Genomic DNA, 23,726 nt, shown 5'->3' with positions numbered 1-23,726 from the left:
TGGTTTGTTTCCACGAAGCCACAACAGGAACTCCTCATTTAACTTCTTAAGGATAAAAATGCAAAGTGCCTAACATGGGCTACAAAGCCTCTCATGGTCCGGTAGCAGCCTGCAGCCTACCTCTTCAGCATCATCACGCTCTACCCTTCTTTTGAATTTTTCTGTTTATGTTTTGATGTTACCTCCAAGTTATCTGCACTATGTGTGGTGGACCACGTCCACTTTGTTGACATGGAAGAAAGCAAACACAAAAAAGGGAAAGGCAACAAGCGATATGCTTAAGTCACTGTTTTATTGATCATGTACTTCATAAAACCAAACAAGCTTGACAAGTAAGAGTCCCAGGTATCACCTAGATTCAAATAACTGTGGGTGTCTAGGTGAGTAGACTGGAGTAGTAGATAACGATTTTTGAGAGAGCAGATATGTTATTTCAAATCGAGGTGAAGACAGCATGTTGAAACATCCTTTTTATCATATCTGGAACATTTTGTCCAAAGGGGAGTTATTGTTGGGAAATAAAGGAGGTTTGCATGGGTTTGTAGAAAGAGAGAGACAGAAAGACACGCTGTTTCAACCTTTACATTCTTAGTGATGCTATGAGATGGGAAGGCACAGGAATCAAGGAGCACCTGTTATTTTCAGCGATCGCTGGAACAGAACAACCCTGTGACTGTCACCCTAGAGGAGCCGCTGGCTAATCACATCTAAGGGGAGGAGACTCTGCCACAGAAGAGGATGTTGTTGGTCTTATTGTGCCTGATGAAGAACAGGAAAGGGTGATCACAATGGAAATGGTTATTTAATGGTGCTGATGTCATGCCAGTAACAACACCTGTAGCTGCTGCGGCCTCCGTGCCCTCCTCAGTCACCTCCACAAAAGACTTGTGGACCACGCTGGATATCACCAGCCTGTATCTCCTGGTCATGCCCGAGAAGTCGGCATCTGCTCTGAAGGCGCTCACCATCCCCAGGGCTTTCAGCTTGGCCATGAGGTCATAGGTCTCTTCCACTTTGAATCGAGGGAGGTGCAAATCCACTTGGCTTTCCTTCATATTCTGCGAGCTCGTCCACTCTAGCAACTTCTCAGCAGTGAGTCCCTCTTCAAGCTGTAACAATGGAAAAAAGGAACAACCGGCAAAACTCTCAGCGGACGTGGAACCAGCTTAACATTGGATCGAATCATGTGCGGAACCTTTACTTTAACAATAAATGTAAGTACAGGAGATTCAGTGATATTTTATATATAACATATATGCCCTTATCATGTATTTTACACAGTGCTATTGCATGTAATAAACTGAATCGTTGGTGTTTTATACATATGATCAGCAGAACCATTAAATAAACTTATTTTGTAAAAACATGACTCTCTCTGTCTCTGTCTCTGTCTCTGTCTCTGTCTCTGTCTCTGTCTCTCTCTCTCTCTCTATATATATATATATATATATATCTTTGTGTCTCAAGCTGCCAGATCATGACATATTTCCTTTGCAGACCTCAGTTCTTTTGCGTTCTGTTTCCACGAACAGCCGGTACCAGCGTTGTACCACTCGGACGTTAAACAGTGGTAGGGGCATTGGAGGAACGAGGTCTTACCTTCTGCAGACCGTCTACTTCATCTGGCAGCAGCAACAGCATGCTTAGCTCTTGGCCTGTGTACGGTATTTCCAGGACCTTGACATGCAAATGCTCCAGTGAGGCAAATTTGAAAGCTCTGGTTTCTCTCATCATCTGCACAGATTTGCTTGTATCCTGAAATAGATCGATGTGGCACAAAAATGCCAAGGGAGAGTAAGTAACAACAACAACAACAACAACAACAACAACAACAATAGCATACTATCGTGATACCAAACACCTTCACCTTCTAACAGATGTTCTGGGAAATTTGTGAATCAGAGACAAGAGTCTCATCAAGACTCGCAGCCTAAAAAGCTAAAGTGGTTTGAAAAGAGAATAAAATACAGCCTCAACAAATGCGACTTTCCACGAGGGTTTCTACAGTAGTCAAATATTGTGTGTAGCTTTCAGCTTTCACAACTAGCTATGTTGACGTTACTGTACATAACTTATAGACAATACCTTGTTCAGCCAAAATTTTTCTTTCGAAGTATTTTCTTTCCTAAATTCCTGGAGCCACCGCCCTTTGAAATAGATCGCGTTGACCAGAACCAGAGTGGTGGAGCTGCTCAGAATGCCTTTGCGAAACAGATCCTTGATTTTTCCTGCCAAAGAAAGAAAATCAAAGGTCTGCCATGAAAGGCACAAGTGGTTTGTCTGGAAGATGCTCTGGACGTTACAGCTGAGCATGGAGTATTCACACAGGTCACTGCATTAGGGAACAAGGCCCAGGAGTTCACCAGGTGAAGCTTTCCTCGGGGCACCAGCCTGATGGAGTCGCCCTCAGGCTGACACGTCGTCTTCCGCCTGGGAGGGTCTGAGTCTCTGTCTGTGGGGACATGAGCCACCTCACTCTGAACACGGACGAACTGGCTTCGGCTCGTCTTTCCACAACCCAATTTTCTTCCTTCCTCCTCCCCTCCCTCCCTCCCTCCCTGCCTCCCACTTTGTCTTCCTCCCTAGCCTCCTCAGTTAGCTTGTTCTCTCTCTCTGTTCCTCCACCCTCCGTTCATTCTCCTCTCCTTCCTTCCTCTCTTTCTTCCTAACTCCTCGCATTTGAACTCAACATGCGGAAGCAATTGCCGCAGTGTCATCTCACTCCATCTCCTGGCTCCCCATGCAGCGGCCAGCACCGGGTTCACACACCTCCGGACTTGAAAGGGGCTCTTCGGTGAGAGAGTCTCCTATACTGTACCTTTAGTTTGGCTTTCCACCCAGGAATTGATCATCTGTCGACTTTCTTCTGCAGCATTTACAAAATCAACAGACGCCACACTGGCTAGGTAGAATTTCTTGACGTTTTCCAGGTAGTCCTTCGATGTGGGAAGGATGAAAGGAGGAATTGAGGGCCATTGATCAGTAACTAGGTAAACACCCCCAAATTCAATTATGTTCAGCCATGACCAAGTAGATTACGTAAAACAATGGCTAACCTCACCCTTCGCTGGTGGGCTGTCAGGCTCTGGGACCCTCCATGGGTGGGGCTGTGGTCAGGGACCCTGATGCACCTCAGGTAAATGCTGCCCATGTGGGTCAGCCGGGCTCAACTGCCTCCCCGTCCCCCATGTGGCGGTCCGGGGACAGAGGACCCGGTACCCAGACCGGAGATGCGACGCGCCATGAAACTCACCTGAGAAAACGAAACCTCCTTGTCCCCATAGAGCCTGTTGGCAACGCTCAGCTCGTAGGCATTGGTGGGTTTGTTTAATTCCGTCAGGAGCCTTTGAAACTGACGGTGAACAGTTCCTGCCCTTCCAACCTTCAGACAGCAAACAAATGAGTTCATTGGATTCTCTGTCGGTGTAAGGACTAGACCTGAATCAATCTGTCAGATCCACGCCTAGCGTTTGGTATCCCCGTGGATGATGTCTGTTGTTATTCCTGGATGTGTGGTGTAGTTTACAGAAAATGTCTTTCCGCATCCTTATGTTCACTCTTCCCGGTAATTCTTTCTTCCTGCTCTGACACCTTTTCTCTCCTGAACTAGAGCTGCAGCACCATTCCACTCCTGGATGTCTCCTAATGTCTCAAACGATTGGAAGTGCGCTTCCCAGCTAAGCTCCAGCTCCTTGGGGGCGAGGATCACATTGGGTCCTTCCCAGTACATTTTCCTGTGTTATGACATGATGCCCTGTCATACGCTTGGTGGGATTACCTGCTAAGACACCTCGACTGGGCTCTGTGACTGTTCACTGTGGTGGTCACCCTCCCTGTGCAGGTTCACTGCTAAGGCTTTCCATCAGCATTTCGAAGCCTTTCATTCCATTTCCATGAAAATGTAAGAGCTCACAGGATTAAGAAACTGCTCCGTGGAGCCAAGTTTTCACCTCAGGACTGTCTGAAGCTAGACGCTGCCCCTCGCTAGCTAAGAGTTTTGGGTTATTTCGGCGATAACCCATACCTTTCGAACAAAATCATGGCCCAAATTATACTTGGGTGTCTTATTACTACTCGATGCAATGTATGATTTAATTAAAATCCTGCAATTTGGGCAGCACTTTTGTGATTATGATCATTATGGTTGTTCTATAGTAACAATACATGACCTTGATCGGGGCCTCTAGTACTCCAGGCACGGTTTCCCTGTTTTGCACGTACTTGCATGTTCTCTGAAGCAGACCTTTTATTGCCCCAAGTTCACTGGGATGAGGTCACGGTGGCTCAAAGGAATTGTATTTTGCCACATTCCCCATTCTTAACCAGCAGAGCAGGAATTTGAAGCTACCTCTTCCAGCTCTGGAGCTTATGCTGTCAAGCAGATGCTAATCTCCTCTCAGGAGAACAAATACACGAGATGAATAAATATGTAATGTGAAATGAGGAACAACACTATCCAATCTATTTTGCCTAAGAGTTCCTTAGAAATAGACTTTTCCCAGTTTATCTGAAATTCTCCGTTTAAACGCTGACCCTCTTGGACATGTGGCCTCCTTCTAGACCCAAGTGATCTGTGACTCACAAGGTCTGCTGTAGCTCCTTCTGCATTCTCCGCGAGTTCCTTGAGGTGGAGGGCCTGGAGGAGACAGGAAGAGGGACAAAGACATTTTAGGCCGAAGTTTTACCTACACGAAAGAAAGAATGAGAAAGCAAGGAAGAAAGGAAGGAAGGATTGAAGGAAGGAAGGAAGGACGGAGCCAGGCAGACAAGCAAGACCAAAGCCCAAACCAAACCAAAATACAAACAATCAAGAAATAAAGGCATAAGAATAAAATAAATCACAGTTTGAGCATTTGCTCCTTGAACAACAGAGCAAAGCTGGTTGATCACCAGCCATTTCAAAGAATCCTCACTTATGTTTCATCCATTACTGAGGAAACACGTAAAGATGTCACCCACGGACTTTAGCCAATGCCTGTTTCTACCTGGACGCTTCCATTTGATGAGCCTCACCACTGGTTGTCAGGCAACTGCAGGCGTTCGCCCCAGCTCCTCCAAGGAAGCTGGGCACGGGGAAGCAGATGGGGGTGGGGGGACCACTGGGGGAGAGTGTATGACCCCCCCAACCCGGCTCTGAGCCACCCAGTCATGGGGATGCTTGCAGCCTTCTGGGGGACCCCTGGGCACAGCCAGATCTGTGATCCCTGCACACGAGCCAACAGAGAAAGCAATGCCAAGTGTTCAAAGGAAAGGAAGCTGCCACCCACCTTTCGAATTTCTGATGCAGTGTGTCCTCGGGACCCTAAGTAAGTCATGGCTAAGGCTGACATAATGCTAAGAGGGGAATAGAAGATGTTTCCGCCCTCTGATCGTCTGATCTGTTGGAACAGGTCGACTGCAAACTGGATGATCGATTCACTGAGAGAGCTCATGGTGGGTGGCTCGATGTGGTCTGGAACTCCTGGAAAAGCATCAGATTCCTTTTACAATGAAATTCACTGAAGGGAAGCTTAGCCTGTAATGAAATTGTCCTAAAATAAATGCCTTCCATGTGGGTTGTGGCCTTCTGGCAACTAATGTTTTTCTTCTGTTTACTTTTCCAGCCTTTAGAAATTGTGCGTGGAAATATCTCATTGCTAGAAGACTATTGAAATTGGCATTTAAAGTAAAGGTTTGTGAAAAACGAATCGAACATCTTTATCGTTTCTTCCTTCCCGGTTGTACCCATCCTGGGTAGAAAATGCTTTGTTGCAGACACCAGGACAAAGATTGATGTAACAATATCCAGCCACGTCTCATCAGGCACCTCTCCGCCTTTTTCTCGAAGGCTCTGTGGGTGCAGACCACGCTCCACCCCCATCGCCCATGCTCCCAAGGGAGCATTGGGAGGGTTTTTGGAAGTAAATAAAGTACCTAAAGGTTAGAGCAGATGAAACTATTATTTTACTACTGTCCTGGCAGGAGAAGTAACATACAGCCATGCATAATCATGTCGATGCATGGTAGAGAACACATTATGGGCGTGACTTTCAGAAATGGTGCCTGTAGTTGTCAGAGCTGCAGGAAGCCCTTACCTGTACTCCTGGAGGAAGCCGAGGCGGGCAGGGAGCCTGTAAGCCTGTGCGTAGTGAACAGTCAGATTCGGAATATATACCTCCCTCTTGCCACCTCCCATTCCTCAGAGCAGGTGGAATTTCAAGTGAATCAACTTTTGATTTCTTCACCAGGTTACCGTCACCTTCGTGAGCATGAGGTCTCCATGAGGAAAGACAACCTCGTATTTCCTTTTCTCTGGCAGAAGCAACCGCGACCTGCAATCACTGGCTCATTGGACAATGCAGGTAGGTGTCTTCCTAATAACAATGAGAATAAAGTTAGAGTCCAGCTTCCTCACATACCCTGAGTTCCCACGCTCGGGAGACTGAAAACAACCCTTGAACCAAATCTGCCTCTTTTACGTGCGGAATTGTCTTCCAGGCCACTTACAACACAGACTATTAGAAAGCTTCTATTTTCTACGTGATGTTCTGAAAGGTCTTGGTCAACACGTCTCTTGCCTCAGTCATTGTTCTGTCGGATCAGGAAGGTAGTTTGAAGTCTCAGCCTGAGTGATATTGGCGAAGTGTCTCAGCAACGAGTGGAGAACAGGTACGATTTGCCTTCCCCTAAAGGCTGGACCTTGGCAGTGTCCCCCGCCGCCACCTCCACACCCCTTGCCGCCACTCTCAGGTGTTCTGTGATTTCTAGTTAGTGGGAAGCCCATTTCCCTTGCAGTGTTAACATGTGCTCAGTGAGAGGAATTACTGATACAAACAGGGGCCATTTAGGTTGCAATAGTCATCTTCTTTTCTTTTCTTTCCTTTTTTTTTTTTTTTTCTTTTCTGGGGCTGCACCCATGGCACATGGAGGTTCCCAGGCTAGGGGTCGAATGGTAACTGTAGCCCCCGGCCCATGCCAGAGCCACAGCAACTCAGGATCCAAGCCGTGTCTGCGACCTACACCACAGCTCATGGCAATGCCATATCCTTAACCCACTGAGTGAGGCCAAGGATCAAACCCTCAACCTCATGGTTCCTAGTTGGATTTGTTAACCACTGTGTCACGACAGGAACTCCTCTCATTCATCCTTGTATTTAAAATTACAATACTGGCTCAGTGGGTTAAGGATCCTACGTTGCTCTGAGCTGTGGTATAGGTCGCAGATGTATCTCGAATCCCATATTACTGTGGCACTGGCGTAGGCCGGCAGCTACAGCTACCATTCGACCCCTAGCCTGGGCACCTCCATATGCTGCGGTTTTGGCCCTAGAAAAGACCGAAAAAAAAAAAAAAAACAAAGAGAAAATTCATCGGAGCCCCAGAATCATGACATTTCTCAGTTTGCTTGCCAATTAGCAACCCAGCTTCAGATTCATGGTCTGGACAACCGTGTCAAATGCCTGTGAGAGAAGGCAGGAAAAGGAGTCTTTGAGTGTCGTGGTTAAGGATCTCATCACTGGAGCCTCATTCTTTTCATGTACTTGGGGTTCCAGTAGCAGAATAATACTAAAAGTTGTTGAATTTTACTGAGAAGAGATCTGTATTTACACATATTCCTCTTTAATACCCTCTTTAGGCTGGTGCCTTTGTTTTCCCCACTTGCTGGATGACAGAAAGGAGGCACAGGATGGCTGAACAAATGCCTGGGTTTCTATGGGTAGTGAATTGCACAGGTGAGATATCCAGGCAGGTAGCTGGTTCATAAAGGTAACTGTGTATTCACTGCCCACACTATGTGAGACAGACTCTGGGCTTTAAATGACATATCTTCTTGTGTCTAAATGAAAACCTGTTTCTTCCTCACTCTCAAAAGAATTAATGTCCTGATACAAAATCTGAGGGGGCGGGAATGTGTCTCTAAAACTCTTCTCTGTGGGCCCCCCAGTCAGTAGGAGGGAATGTGGGGTTTCAGACACCCTTTCAGGCTCCATCCAGAGACAACCAGGACCAGTGAGTGGGGAATGGAACTGTGTGGTTTTCTCTCAGTGTATGTCTCAGAGAAAGAATCAAATCCTACCCGACCCTCCATTTTCCCAAACTGCTCTATCCAGCTGGGATATATAGAAATGAATAACTTTGAGAGGGAAAAGAGGTGGCCAAAAAACCCCAAAATTTCCCCCCCCCCAGAGTACCCTGCACCCTGAGACGTGGCTTTCATAGGGAGAGGGCTGTATTTCCAGGGCATCTGGCCCATTATCTCCCCTGCCATCAGGAGCAGGATGTTTATACTCTGGATTGACTTTCCAGTTGAAACATAATTCACACCCAGTAGCCATCTGTGTCCACAGATTCAAGCCACCAGATGGAAATCATTTGGAAAAAATTCCACAAAGTTCCAAAAAATGATACTCAAATTTGCCACACCAGTATCTATTTGACATTGCAGTTACAACTATTTACAAAGCCATTACATTGTATTAGGTGTTATAAGAAATCTAGAAATAATTTAAAGTATAGAGGAGAATGTATGTAGGGTATCTGCCATTTGGTATAAGATACTTGAGCATTTCTGCATTTGGGAATCCTGGAGGTGTGCTTGAGTCAATCCCCTGTTATTCCAGGAGATGTCTGTGGTTTAAGATTCATCTTTTAACCATGTGTAAATCACTGGCTTCTAGTACATGGACAAGGTTGTGCAATCATCACCACGATCTATTTCAGAGCAGTTTCATTACTCCCCAAAGACTCTCCCAACATAGTCTTCCTTCTCTCCAGTCTCTGGAAACCACTAGTCTGCTTCTCTCCATGGATGTGTTTATTCTGGATATTTCATATAAAAGGGAGTGTGGCCTTTCATATCAGGCTCCTTTCACTCAGCATAAGATTCTAAAAGTTCCTCCATGTTGCAGTGTGTATTTGTGCTCCATTTCTTTATATGACTACATCATGTTCCATTGGGTAATACCCCTCTTTTTCAAAAATCCATTCATATGTGGATGTACACATGGGTTGCGTCCAGTCCTTGGCTGTTGTGAATAATGCTGACATGAACTCTAATGGAGAAATTTCATTGTGTCCATTATGCTTTAATTTCTTAGACATATACTTAAGAGTGAAATCTCTGGGTCTTATGGCACATCTCCATTTGGAAGTACTGCCAGATTGCCTCCCACAGTCTCTGTATCATTTTATATTTATATTCCCACCAGAATAAGACAGAAGTTGTCTGTGTGGAATTCTGGTTCTCTATACATCTCCAGCACTTGTTACTGTCTATGGTCTTTTTTAACACCTGCTAGGAGCAGAGTTTCTATCTGAGCCCACTGTGTATTCACAGGAAGATTCACCTATAACAAGGTTCCAGGAGCACAGGGGTGGAGAAACGAGGTGAAGAGAGTAGAGGATCTTTGTTCTAAAAGTGAAAGATGTTTCTGCCTGATCCCCTGACTCCAGGCCCTGCTGCTCTTAAGTCTCCTTTATCAATATGTGTCTAGTGATCCCTGAATGATGCTATAGATGAAAGTTCCCTAGTTGATACTGGATGGAGCTGAGGGAGGATGAAGGCTATTGGAATTCTGATGAAGGAGTAAGTCCAAAAATAGAAGAAAATATAAGAGAAAATACCCAGGATGAAAAAAAATCACAAACATGAGCAATAGGAGCTTCTAGTCAAGTAGCCTCACCAGGCACTGTCACAGAGAGAGAAGAGGTTCCTGGGTCAGGATGGGTTTCTTTGGGCTCAAAGATAAAGGGATCCGTCCCCCATAGGAGAGCAGCAAGCACTCAGCCTGGGCCCAGGGAAGGAAATAGGGGAGCAGAGTAGGACAAACGGACTTCAGGGGAACTTTCAACTAGGACTAAATTCTTCTGAGAATTAACCAGATTTTTCATGCAGTTTGTCTTAGAGGAAAAGGCACTAATTGATAAAGACCAGAAGTTTGGTTACATTTATGGAGATATTGGGCTGGTTCAAAAAGAAACCATATCATACTTTCTTCTCTTGTCTTTGAATTGTGGCATGTAATAGACAAGATTATGACACCCTGATGTCATACATTGTCATGGAAGACTCATCATTCTCAGGAGATTTTGCAAGTCAGTAATTTCCAACTTATATCTTTGGGAATTTTCTAAATCTACACCAACACATTGGCCCCAGGTATCCAGGAACCCAATAAAACTCAAGAGGAAATCACACCTTCAGGAACCATCCTGCAATTTCTAATACTTTTATAGGTTGATTAAGAAATAATGCCTCTGTTTTCCTAAACCTCACTTCCTTGTGAAGGGCATGAAGATGGGTCAGCATTATTAAATTGCACATCGTAGGGAGCATTTCATTTCTTCCTTCTTACCACATATGTGGTTATGCCTATCATAGGGGAACTGGTTAGTGGAGACCCTTTAAGCAACTAATAATAGGATATCTGCCAATATCTGTATTCCCTATAGATACAGATATTGTTATAGCTACATGTAGACATGGAATAACATCAGAAGGGATTTAAAAAGCTTTGCTTTAATTTTCTCAGAGAAGAACCAACTACAGTGAGATATAGAAAGCATTAGGGTATTGGTCTCATATGTAGGTTTATCAAAGATGACTGAGAAAATTTCATATAACTCCCCCCCATTCCCACACTTCCAATTCTACCCAAGATAGTCATCCTACTTCACGCTTCCAGTGAAACCCACTGCTGTTCCTTGTTGGTTTCGTATAACTCCCTGTTTCATCTTGCCACTCCTATTCTGCTGCCCAGAAAAACCAAGGCAGGCACTCCCTTTTCCCAGCACTGTCTTTCTTCTTCCTCGCTTTATCTGAAATATAGATTTTCCCCATGACTTCATGTCGCTTGTTGTTTTCTAAGAGGCAGCTTCTTACTACCTCATCTTCATGCCATGGAACCTGGAAACATGCTCTTTTCTCTCTCTTTTTTTCATTCCTACTGCCTTTTCTAGCCATTGTTATTTAGCTGTCCCAACACTCTAAGTTTCTGGCCCTCCAGGTATTTCATCATATGCCTGCCTTCCATCTTATATGTTATTCCTTAATATTTATTAATAATCCATTACCTCTCCACCCTTTACTGTTTTCCACTTTGTCCTAACTGCTTTCAGGGCTGGGGGACATTTTACTGGCAACAGCTGAATCCATTCTTGTTTCATTTTACATCATACTATATGATTTCACTTATATCTGGAATCTAATATACAGCAGAAATGAACATATCTACAGAAAAGAAACAAATTCATGGACTTGGAGAACAGACTTGTGGTTGCCAAGGGAGGCAGCAGGATGGACTGGGAGTTTGGCATTAGTAGATGTAAACTATTGCATTTGGCGTGGATAAGCAATGAGGTCCTGCTGAATAGCACATGGAACTATTTCTGGTCACTTGTGATGGAACATGATGGAGGATAATGTGAGAAAAGATAATGTGTGTGTGTGTGTGTGTGTGTGTGTATGACTGGGTCACTTTTCTGTACAGTAGAAATTGACCGAACATTGTAAATCAACCATAATAGAAAAAGTAAAAATCTTAAAAAAAGAGACCTATGAAATATTTAGAGAAATGGGGTAATGGGAAATAACAATCTTTCATATCTTAATTTTATAAATACTGTCATTGGGAAGAAGGATGACAAATTTATATAAAAAAAGACTTTAACATGTAAAAAGTCTTTGGAGAAGGTGGAATGAAAATACAATTTATATGTAAGAAGGAATGATATTCAAAAGTTAAGCAACTTATGTGTTTTGAAAATGTTTGATAGTGAGTATCATAGGGCTAGATTTCACCAGATGCATTTATTTTTTTTTTTATTTTTTTTTTTTTTTTTTTTTTTTTTAATTTTATTTTCCCACTGTACAGCAAGGGGGTCAGGTTATCCTTACATGTATACATTACAATTACAGTTTTTCCCCCACCATTTCTTCTGTTGCAACATGAGTATCTAGACATAGTTCTCAATGCTATTCAGCGGGGTCTCCTTGTAAATCTATTCTACGTTGTGACTGATAAGCCCAAGCTCCCAATCCCTCCCACTCCCTCCCCCTCCCATCAGGCAACCACAAGTCTCTTCTCCAAGTCCATGATTGATTTTCTTTTCTGAGGAGATGTTCATTTGTGCTGGATATTAGATTCCAGTTATAAGTGATGTCATATGGTATTTGTCTTTGTCTTTCTGGCTCATTTCACTCAGTATGAGATTCTCTAGTTCCATCCATGTTGCTGCAAATGGCATGATGTCATCCTTTTTTATGGCTGAGTAGTATTCCATCGTGTATATATACCACATCTTCCGAATCCAATCCTCTGTCGATGGACATTTGGATTGTTTCCATGTCCTGGCTATTGTGAATAGTGCTGCAATGAACATGCGGGTGCATGTGTCTCTTTTAAGTAGAGCTTTGTCCGGATAGATGCCCAAGAGTGGGATTGCAGGGTCATATGGAAGTTCTATGTATAGATTTCTAAGGTATCTCCAAACTGTTCTCCATAGTGGCTGTACCAGTTTACATTCCCACCAGCAGTGCAGGAGGGTTCCCTTTTCTCCACAGCCCCTCCAGCACTTGTTATTTGTGGATTTATGAATGATGGCCATTCTGACTGGTGTGAGGTGGTATCTCATGGTAGTTTTGATTTGCATTTCTCTTATAATCAGCGATGTTGAGCATTTTTTCATGTGTTTGTTGGCCATCTGTATATCTTCCTTGGAGAAATGTCTATTCAGGTCTTTTGCCCATTTTTCCATTGATTGATTGGTTTTTTTGCTGTTGAGTTGTATAAGTTGCTTGTATATTCTAGAGATTAAGCCCTTGTCAGTTGCATCATTTGAAACTATTTTCTCCCATTCTGTAAGTTGTCTTTTTGTTTTCTTTTGGGTTTCCTTTGCTGTGCAAAAGCTTTTCAGTTTGATGAGGTCCCATGGGTTTATTTTTGCTCTAGTTTCTATTGCTTTGGGAGACTGACCTGAGAAAATATTCATGATGTTGATGTCAGAGAGTGTTTTGCCTATGTTTTCTTCTAGGAGTTTGATGGTGTCCTGTCGTATATTTAAGTCTTTCAGCCATTTGGAGTTTATTTTTGTGCATGGTGTGAGGGTGTGTTCTAGTTTCATTGCTTTGCATGCAGCTGTCCAGGTTTCCCAGCAATGCTTGCTGAATAGACTTTCCTTTTCCCATTTGATGTTCTTGCCTCCCTTGTCAAAGATTAATTGACCATAGGTGTCAGGGTTAATTTCCAGATTCTCTATTCTGTTCCATTGGTCTGTCTGTCTGTTTTGATACCAGTACCACACTGTTTTGATGACTGTGGCTTTGTAGTATTTCTTGAAGTCTGGGAGAGTTATGCCTCCTGCTTGGTTTTTGTTTCTCAGGATTGCTTTGGCGATTCTGGGTCTTTTGTTGTTCCATATAAATGTTTGGATTGTTTGTTCTAGTTCTGTGAAAAATGTCATGGGTAATTTGATAGGGATTGCATTGAATCTGTAGATTGCTTTGGGTAGGATGGCCATTTTCACAATATTGATTTTTCCAATCCAGGAACATGGAATATCTTTCCATTTTTTTACATCTTCTTTGATTTCTTTGATTAAGGTTTTATAGTTCTCGGCATATAGGTCCTTTACCTCTTTGGTTAGGTGTATTCCGAGGTATTTGATTTTGTGAGGTACAATTTTAAAAGGTATCGTATTTTTGTATTCCTTTTCTAATGCTTCATTGCTGGTATACAGAAATGCAACTGACTTCTGAATGTTAATCTTATATCCTGCCACTTTGCTGAATTTATTAATCAGTTCAAGGAGTTTTGGGGTTGAGTCCTTAGGGTTTTCTAGGTATAGAATCATGTCATCTGCATACAGTGACAGTTTGATCTCTTCTCTTCCTATATGGATGCCTTTGATTTCTTTTGTTTGTCTAATTGCTGTGGCTAAGACTTCCAAAACTATGTTGAAGAGCAGTTCACCAGATGCATTTAAAAGTGTGGTATAACAGTTTCATTTTAAAATAGCAACATTCATAGTAGGACATAAATTATATCTTTTGTAACTATTTCCATTATGGACAAAATTTTAAATGTCAACTAAAAACTGTGAGAGGGCTGAAATATAAGTTCTGAGCTGTTCTTGAGCAAAGAGTTTGGACATCACTCTTGTAGCGTTCAGATCTAGGGCCTTGGAGTTGCTGTATGTTACCAAGTGCTGCCTCCTTCTGGCCACACTTTTAGTGACACCATGTGGTAGTGACTGCAGCAAGGAGTCCAAGACTTCCTGGGGACACAACAGACTCCTGGTGTTTCCTCTTTAAAGTAAGTGTAAGGGGGAGTTCCCATCGTGGCACAGTGGAAATGAATCCGATTAGGAACCATGAGGAGGTTTTGGGTTCGATTCCTGGCCTTGCTCAGTGGGTTAAGGGTCAGGCGTTGCTGAAGCTGTGGTGTAGGCCAGCAGCTGCATCTCTGACCCTTAGCCTGGGAACCTCCATATGCTGCGGGTGTGGCCCAAAAAGCAAAAAAACAAAACAAAACAAAACCCAATAAAGTAATTATGATCCCCTCTCGCCTCCCCTTCTCCCCCCATCCCAACTTTGTAAACCTCCTAGGGGTCTTAAAGTTATTAAGAGAGGGAGGATATAGGGAAAAAGAATAATGTTTTAATAGGATGGTGGATGGATTATTATCTCATCTGATCATGAAAAGGAATGTGGTCTTTTTCTGTATTGACTAAAAAATCATCATTTCTCCCAACAAAGAAAAGCACTGGACTAAATGGCATTCCCTGATGAATTCCGAAAACTTAACACAAATCCTTGTCAAACTCTTCCAACAAACTGAAGACAAGAGAGTACTTCCTAACTTGTTCTATAGAGGCAGCCTTGCCTTGATATCAAAGCTACAGAGAGAAAACCACATACCAATAGCTCCTAAAATAGTAGTACAAAAGTCCTGATAAAATAATAGCAAACTGGGAGTTCTCTTGCGGCCCAGAGGGTTACAGAACTGGAGTTGTCACTGCAGCATATGCTGATGTATTTCAGCAAGAAAGGCAGTAGAATATCCCCCAGAATTTCTTACGGGATTTATTTGCTTGGGCACAGGCAGCCAGTTAAAAGAAAGGAAGATCCAGATGTCAACAAAGTAAAGAGTTCTAATGGTCAAGATGGAAACTGATTACTAACCAGTTCTAGTCCTAGTCAGATCCTAACCAAATAAGCCACATTTAAGCTTCTCTTTTTTGTCTTCTGTAAGATGAGCAGTTTGGCCTCAGTGAACTTAGGGGTGTCTTTCAGCTCTCATTTGTATAAGCTGAAATCCATTCATTTTACAGTTACAGTCAAACGAGGGAGATGAGCCAAGTTTCCTCCACAAACTTCTCCCAACACTGAGCCAACTGGGTTTGGGGAAGACAGGAGACAGAGACCAGTACTAGAGCATCTGCTTGCACTACAAACACAACTTCCTTATAATTAGTTACTGGTTCATTCGGTACCTCACAACAAATTAATCAAGTATGTTCTGTTTGGTTACTTGGTGCTATTTTTATCTGAGGTTCTCTAAAAGATGAAAAGTAAAATGAGAGGCAGATTCTGCCCTCATGTTGCTCAACCACTCATTTGGCAATATCTGCCGATAAATACGCATTCAGTGATGTGAGTAAGTAACTTGAGAAGCCCAGACATAGAACGTGGTTAGACTCAAGTGCGAGACAGTGACGTGGATTCTCTGTGAAGCTGCCTAGGGAACCTGGGACCATTATTTAAACACAGTACATCTCAAAGCCTGAGTACCCTTTGCACTATTTGATTCCCATAAAGGAGCTCCAGGGATTCTGTAGTCTTTGTTCTTTAATGAGTTGAACAAACATGAGGTACAATTGCTGTCACCTTGTCACTATTCATTGTGCTGTGTAATTGGAGGAAACAATCCTAGTTTGCCTCTTCCCTATGGAGCACCAGAGCCGACTTCTCCATCTGTACTGGGACAGTGACAGAATCTCAGGTTTCAACACTTCATAGACTCTCTTGCCTGGTTAAGAGCATTAATAATAGCTGGTACTATAACCTCAGAGAAGCAAGTAATGAGATAACCACTGGCTCCAACATCTTGGAACTAAAAAGTACCTTAAAAGCAAAATCAGCAGTAAACAAAATAAATGACAAGTTATACTTATGGGGTGAAAAATATACAAGCTAAACACTTAGTGAGAAGAATAGCAGCACAAGTAGGTCTGCTGAGCTCTGGCCACTGCGGGGGGCCAGTTTCAGGCCTCAGAGATGGGATGAGATCAGGACAGGGAAGGGACTCTAAAAAATCCTTTGCTCCAACTGCCTGATTTGCAACCCCAGAAAACAAGGCCCAGAGGATTTTCTCAAGATTGCTCAGGACACTGGGACTCATCGCTGACCTCAACCAGGGGGACATGACAGACATGGGCTCTTCCTTCCCAAGCTTTCCTAGAGCTCATATTCCAACTTTCCTTTTTTCCTCTGGTTCTCCTATCCTCCTCCTCTCTCTGTTTAAATCCCTTCACACTGACTTCTGGCTCCTTCTGTTGGACTTCAAGTCCCCTTCAAGGAGATAGAACTCAAAGCCTCTGGCCAAGACAAGAATGACCAGACTCTTAGCATCACCCCACCTGTCTCACTATAATGCCCCTTCCCCCACCTTGAGCCACCTGGCCTACTCCTTCCTACCCCTACTAAGAAAAGTATGTGTCCCTCTCCTCACCATGCCCCTATAGGGCCTTTATGCCCCCAACCAACCAGCAAGTGTATCATAAGACCCCTCTTGCCCCAACTAATTAGCAGGTCAGCAGGTGTAGCCAGAGACCTCTCCTCTCCCTGGGCTATAAAAACAGACATGACTACACACTTGCTTGTTGTTGGCTTTCCCTGATTATCAAGAAGCCAGCCCGCTGTGTTAACAGTGTCTCTTGCCTCAATAAACTTGTCTTTTCTTCACCTTGCTTTGAATCTAGAAAATTATTCTTTCCAACCCATGTACATAGACCATGATACTTTCCATTCTTTTTTTTTTTTTTTTTTTTCCACATCTGCAGGCAAGGGATCAAACCTGCACCACAGCAGTGACAATGCTGGATCCTTAACCACTAGGCCACCAGTGAACTCCCTTTCACCTTTCTTTTATTGTCTGGTATGTTTTGAAGACTTTTAGTATTCTCATACTAATTAAATCAAGTTTTCTGTTTTGAATCCTTTTTTAATTATTATTTTACAGGTGGATATGTTAAATATTTTGTACTTCTCTTTCTAAAAAAGGGGACATTAATCAAACTGCTTAGTGTCCCTGCATGTCCTCTGTGATTTGACTACCAACCTCCACTCCTCATACCCCCTGGAAAGTACCTCTTTCCTTTCCTGCTCCAGATACTCCTCTTGGATCTTGCCCTGGAGAAGTTGCTTTTCTTTTTAACCCTCCAAATAAGTCTCTGTTGTATACACAGACCTCAGACACTTATAGCACACACTGTCCACTCTTTCCTGGTCTCAGCATTACTCAGTACATAGGTTGAAAATCTAAAACATGTGCAGTAGGGGTTCCCATTGTGACTCAGTGGGTTAGGGTCCTGACATAGTGTCTGTGAGGATGAGAGTTTGATCACTGGCCTTGCTCAATGGGTTAGGGATACGGTGTTGCCGTGAGCTGCAGGTGTGGCTCAGATCCTGAGTTGCTATGGCTGTGGTGTAGGCTGGCACCTGTAGCTCTGATTTGACTGCCTGGCCCAGGAACTTCCATATGTGGCAGGTGGGGGACTAAAAACAAACAAACAAACAAACAAACAAACAAAAAACAGAACATGAACAGAATGTGTACAGTAAGCCCCAACTCTCCAGCTGTGTATTTTCTGGGTAAGCCTTTCTTTGAGAAGCTGAACTTTGCCTCCTGAACCCCCTAACACGAACACTGGACTGCAGTTTCTAAGGAACATGGAGATGAGGAGGGAGGTGCCAGGCTAGGATGGAGGGGATTTTTTGAGAGGTTGAGAAACCCAGGAGGCAAATCAGCCTTGGTAAGCAAACCACCAAGTGTGTTCTAAAATCCAGGGCCTGGGCTACCAGAGAAGGGTTTTGTGGGGTTCTACAGAGTAGCAAATACATGAGGTTTTATCACTGTGGATGTTCCATTTCATTTCAGACCCAACCTCCCGCAGCTCTAGCTATGATACATCCAGAAAGGCAGCTGAATGAAAGATTATGTTTCCAGACAGAAGCTGTAGGTCTGCAGATGGCAAGAGAGTTATTTCCCAGGATAAAGGATAATTAGCAGCAGGGATTAGGCTGGTGGGGGAGAAAGCCCTCATCTTTATAGGTGATGAGGAGGCTGCATTGAATATTTGCATTACAGATGCAAATTCAGAATGTCTTATAATGAGGAGTTCCCGTCGTGGCTCAGTGGTTAACAAATCTGACTAGGATCCATGAGGATCCTAGTTCAATCCTTGGCCTCCCTCAGTGGGTTAAGGATCCACTGTTGCTGTGAGCTGTGGTGTAGGTTGCAGTCGTGGCTCGGATCCAGCATTGTTGTCGCTTTGGCATTGAGCAGCTGTAGCTCTGATTCAACCCCTAGCCTGGGAATCTCCATATGCCAAGCGTTTGGCACTAAAAAGACAAAAGACAAAAGACAAAAAAAAAAAAAAAAAAGAGGAATGTCTTATAATGAATAAGTAATAAGGGCTTTTCTAAAACTTTTCTAAAAAAATGAATAAATAATTTATCTATCTATCTATCTATCTGTCTACTTAGTTAACACGAACATCAGGAACCACCTGGAACATGGGCAGAAGGACAGTAACAAAACCTAGATGTCTCAATATGATCAGCATAGTTCAGTTCAGCCCATTCCATCAATTCCCATATGATCATTATAGGAGAGATTTTTTTTTTTGGTATTCCCTGCTGTGTACAGCACGATAGAACAGTGCTGGCATCTGTGGGCACCATAAATATTTGTTAAATATCCAAATAAGGTTTTTAACAAATTCCTAGTGAGGAAGAATTAGAAATGAAGGCTGGGGGAGTTCCCATAGCAGCTCATCAGAAACAATCTGACTAGTAATAATGAAGTTGAGGGTTCGATCCCTGGCCTTGCTCAGTGGGTTGAGAATCCAGCATAGCTGTGAGCTGTGGTGTAGGTCACAGATGCGGCTTGGATCCTGCATCGCTGTGGCTATGGACGTGGTGTAGGCTGGCAGCTGTATCCAATTTGACCCCTTGCCTGAGAACTTCCATATGCTGAAGGTTAGGCTCTAAAAAAGAAGAAGAAATGAAGGCTGGGAGTTCTTGCTGAGGTGCAGTGGGTTAGGAATCCAACTGCAGCAGCTTGGGTTGCCTAAGAGACACAGTTTGATCCCTGGTCCAGTGCTATGGGTTAAAATATCCAGTATCTAATGTTGCCTCAGGTATGGATTCAATCCTTGGTCCAGGACCTTCCACATGCCTTGGATGTGGCCATAGGGGGGAAAAAAAAAAAAGAAATGAAGGCTGGGAATCACCATCCATCACTCCTCATACAGTTGTATGTAATCATGTTTGCCAACTAAACATGTTCATGCCACAGAATGAGATCATTTATTCCTCGGCTCTATTCATAAAGTTCTAAGTTAAAGTTCTAAGAGTCATCTCCCCTAAGGACTGCCGCCAAGGCTCTGGCAGAACAGACAGAGCATGAAGGCCATGTGCCTTAACAGGGTCTTGTGTTTTATGAATCGATTCTCCTTTCCACCAGTATAGAGCCAAACATTATGGGGAAGAGAAGCAACGGAAAATATCTGCTTCTCTGCCATAGCTTTCCATTTATTTGATCTTTCTACTTCTCTACTGCTGAGCAGAAAATGATGCCAAGACCAAGTGCCTTAACATGACCCTTTTCTTAGCTCCCGGTTGTGTGAGTCAGGAAGGCATGAAGAGCTCAGTGGAGATGGCTCGCTCCACTCTGTGTGGTATCTGCTGCGGCTGAAAAGTCTGACTCTTTCCCCCACATCCAGTACCTCTGCTGGGATCTCTGAGATGGGCTGGGATTGGCTGAGACTTAACTGGGGTAGAGAGCTGGACCTCGCGTTGTGCTGTTGGCTGCATTTTCCAGCTCTTCTCTGTTGTTTCAGAGCCTCTTTCTAGCCACTTGATCCCTTCATGTGGTCCCCACACTCTCTCCAGCAAGATAGTGGGGCTTTTTATATGGCAGCTAAAGGCTCCTCAGAGCCCAGACGTCAAGGCTACCAGATCTTCGTAAGGCTTATGCCCAGAACAGGCACAGCATTGTTAGTTTTTTGTTGTTGTTGTTGTTGTTGTTGTTGTTTTTAGTAAATAGACTTATTTTATGGAGTAGTTTTGGTTTTATAGAAAAAATAAACAGAAAGAACAGAGGGTTCCCATATACCTTTGTCACCCTCTTTCTGTACGGTCTCCCCTATTGTTACCACCTTGCATTCGTGTGGCATGTTTGTGACATTCAATGATCATATTAATATATTAACTAAACACCATAATTCACCTTAGGATTCATTCCAATTGCTCGTTGCTAGTATATGGGAAAGAAAGAATTAACTTCAGAGTTCCCATTGTGGCATAGTGGGTTAAGAACCCCATATAGTCTCCATGAAGATGCGGGTTCAATCTCTGGCCTCGTTCAGGGGGTTAAGGATCCAGCATTGCCGTGAACTATGGTGTAGGTCACAGACAAGGCTCGTATCCTGAATTGCTGTGGCTGTAGAGTAAGCCCATAGCTGCAGCTCCCATTCAACTCTTAGCCTGGGAACTTCTGTATGCTGCAGGTGTGGCCATAAAAAGAGAAAAGAAAATAATTAATTTCAATTTATATACAAAACATCATTTTTGACACATTCTAACATTTAAAGCAAGTCACAGGGGAAGAGGCTACAGAAGGTTTGAATATTGGGAGGTTCATTGGGGGCCACCAATGTGAAAGATCCCCACACTGTAGAAGTAATTTATACACATGAACACTAGGAGAGCACAAGAGCCTCCTTTCATTCATGTCCTGGCTTGTGCAGTACTGGTGAAGCCCTACAAGAAATACTTGAAGTTGTACTGGTGAAGCCCTACAAGAAATACTTGAAGTTAATTTCAACTGTGGGCAGAGGGAAGCCTGTGGATGAGGTCCAAACAAACTGGTGTCTGTGCCCCAAATCCTCTCCAGAAACTACAATTTGCAATGTATTTTCCAGATGCTTCCTGCTGTGCCAGGGCCGCTAAGATTGGGCGACTTTCTCCAGGTTTGTAAATTCTGCTGGAAAGAGTATTATTTAAAATATTAACCCTAGGCATTCCCATCGTGGCTCAGTGGTTAACAAATACGACTAGGAACCATGAGGTTATGGGTTTAATCCCTGGCCTTGCTCAGTGGGTTAAGGATCTGGCCTTGCCATGAGCTGTGGTGTGGGTCACAGACGTGGCTTGGATCCTGTGTTGCTGTGGCTCTGGCATAGGCCGGTGGCTACAGCTCCGACTCGACCCCTAGCCTGGGAACCTCCATATGCCACAGGAGCGGCCCAAGAAATGGCAAAAAGACAAAAAATAAATAAATAAAATAAAATAAAATAAAATAAAATAAAATATTAACCCTAAGCCTATCACCCCTTAGAGATGTTTTTTAACTAAGTATTTTGAAGAGGAAGAATAAAGTATAAAAGATCAACCTACTCTATTATAAGGCATTATATAGGTAGAGTAATCAAGCCTGTGTGATATTTTTGACAAAGCAGATTTTTGACAAACATTAAAAGCAGTGGAGAAAGGATAGCTTTTCAACAAATGATGTTGGAGAAATTGGATAGCCATAGACACACCTCTCCAAAGAAAAAGAATCTTGACTTAAACCTCATACAAAAGAAAAGTAACAGAAAATGGATCATAGTCTTAAATGTAGATATAAAACTACAGAGCTTTTAGGAAAAAAGAAGTATTTGGGGTCTAGGGCTAGGTAAAGAATTCTTAGACTTGACATCAAAATTGTGATCCATAAAAGGCCAGGAATTGAACCTGCACCACTGCAGTAACCAGAGCCACTGCAGGGACAATGCTGGATCCTTAACCTGCTGAGCCATGAGGGAACTCCTTGAGAGCATTTTTTGATGAGACTTAAGAGATTTTTTTAAAAGACCCATTTTCTTTTAGTTTGTGTTTCAAGTAGTGAATTCCTCTTGACTTAATCTAAGTGTAGACTAAAGTAGTGATACCTATCCAAAGCTTCAAGTATCCACCTTCTAGTACCTGGAGTTGCTTATTATGGTTGAAGGTTCTTTCTGGGCATCCTGGAAGATAAACAGTAGCATTGTTGATTATTTTTCTTGGGTCTGTGCTTAACACTCTTTCCATTTTGTAGCAACTGAGTCTTTGTCAAGAGCTCTTCTGACTAAGTGGAAAGTGCTCTAGGTGTTGTTTCAAAACTCTTAATTTTCACGTGACTTGGCTTCGTTTGAAAGAGTTGCTTTATGGATGGGAAACTTTTAGTGTTTCATCAAGACTCATCATTTTAAAATGCCCTGATAGAAAAACGAACTTTTGCAAAAAATAGAGGTTAATTGTGGGGACTACATTCTAAGGATTTGGGGAGCCTGGGAGGTGGGAACTTTTGAATCACAGCAAAATGTACTTGCTGGAATATCGTTCTCACCTTATGTTACTGATCATGTGTGGTTCCAGCCCACCCGGCAGTCAGTGAAAAAGCCTTGCGTGTGTTCTTGGCAGTTTCTTCTCCCAGTTTCCAAACTGGCCTTTCCAAATCTTCATCTTTTGCCTCACCCCAACTGGAAGGGCCTCCCTTTCCCCTCCATTTAATAAAAAGCGGAACAAATTTAGTGTAACAAATGGTTATTGAGTGCTTACAAAATGTAAAAGACATTGTCCCTGTCCCTGAGGAATTAACAATGTAGACAATTTTTTTTGGGGGGGGGGCTGCACTTGGGGCATATGAAAGTTCCCAGGCTAGAGGTCTACTCAGAGCTGCAGCTGCCAGCCTGCACCAGAGCCACAGCAACGCGGGATCTGAGGCATGTCTGTGACCCACACCACAGCTCACAACAATGCCGGATCCATAACCCACTGAGCGAGGTCAGGGATCCAGCCCGCATCTCCATGGATCCTAGTAGGGTTCATTAACCACTAAGCCATGAAGTGAACTCCCTATACAAAACTTTTAACTCTTATATGTGCAAATTTATTTAAATACATATCCAACCTCTCTACTCCACCCTTGTGTCAGGTAAGGGCCAGCTCTCAATTTGAGTAAGGTTGGTTCTTCCACTGGTGTTGTGACTTGCTGCCTCACATCTCTTGAAGTAACTTTTCCCATCAATTGTTCTCTTTCTTTTCTCTCATAGCCGTTTGCTCATTTTCTATCCTTCAGTATATACATTTAATACTCAGCATCACATTGAGCTGCCTTGCAGACCTTTTAAAATTCTTTGTCTAGTTCAAATAAAAGTCAGTAAATGTTTCTATTTATTATAGCCTCTCAAGAAAATGCCAAAGAGGTGGGGTTGCCAGATAAATTACAGAATGCCCAGTTACATTTGAATTTCAGATAAACCATGACAAACCTTTTAGTGTGAATATGTACTGTGCATAGTATAGATACATCCCATGCAATATTGGGGATATACTTATTCGAGAATAATAATTCATTGTTAACCTGAAAGTCAGGCTTAACTGGGGTATCCTGTATTTTTAATTGCTAAATTTGACAACCCTATAAAAGAAAATGACA

At 43.1% G+C, this 23,726-nt stretch overlaps 2 protein-coding genes across 2 annotated transcripts in view; one reads left to right on the top strand and one right to left on the bottom strand.

Annotated features, from left to right (window-relative positions):
• Nucleotides 1–273: 273 nt before the first annotated feature.
• On the bottom strand, nucleotides 274–17,520 carry LOC110261631 (serpin B3-like). Its single transcript, XM_085003489.1, has 9 exons — nucleotides 17,348–17,520; nucleotides 6,075–6,353; nucleotides 5,268–5,461; nucleotides 4,583–4,636; nucleotides 3,254–3,382; nucleotides 2,819–2,936; nucleotides 2,086–2,228; nucleotides 1,600–1,755; nucleotides 274–1,109 (listed from the first exon to the last, which is right to left on the bottom strand). The coding sequence occupies exons 3-9, from the start codon at nucleotides 5,430–5,432 to the stop codon at nucleotides 708–710; spliced, it is 1,167 nt and encodes a 388-aa protein (XP_084859615.1). The 5' UTR covers nucleotides 5,433–5,461; nucleotides 6,075–6,353; nucleotides 17,348–17,520; the 3' UTR covers nucleotides 274–707.
• The window catches only part of SERPINB11 (serpin family B member 11), a 40,031-nt gene continuing 22,518 nt past the window's right edge, over nucleotides 6,214–23,726 (top strand). The window contains exons 1-3 of the mRNA XM_085003483.1: nucleotides 6,214–6,341; nucleotides 6,478–6,648; nucleotides 7,616–7,712. Coding sequence (XP_084859609.1) covers nucleotides 7,646–7,712 — 67 coding nt within the window. The 5' untranslated portion in view covers nucleotides 6,214–6,341; nucleotides 6,478–6,648; nucleotides 7,616–7,645. The remainder of the gene's footprint in view (nucleotides 6,342–6,477; nucleotides 6,649–7,615; nucleotides 7,713–23,726) is intronic.

This window comes from Sus scrofa, chromosome 1 (genome assembly GCF_054392235.1).
Source record: "Sus scrofa isolate SSC_HxYL_T2T_F1_AM1 chromosome 1, Sscrofa_HxYL_maternal_Yorkshire_Landrace_v2.0, whole genome shotgun sequence".
Lineage (NCBI taxonomy): Eukaryota > Metazoa > Chordata > Mammalia > Artiodactyla > Suidae > Sus > Sus scrofa.
This window is presented reverse-complemented; position numbering and strand designations above follow the sequence as displayed.

What these genes read in the sequence shown, in the direction of transcription:
- LOC110261631 (XM_085003489.1), bottom strand. Translation starts at nt 5,432, where the DNA reads ATGAGCTCTCTCAGTGAATCGATCATCCAGTTTGCAGTCGACCTGTTC. An exon ending in CTGCATCAGAAATTCGAAAG is followed by an intron (nt 4,637 to 5,267) that starts GTGGGTGGCAGC and finishes TGTCTCCTCCAG; the next exon opens with GCCCTCCACCTCAAGGAACT. An exon ending in AGGAGGTTTCGTTTTCTCAG is followed by an intron (nt 2,937 to 3,253) that starts GTGAGTTTCATG and finishes CCCACATCGAAG; the next exon opens with GACTACCTGGAAAACGTCAA.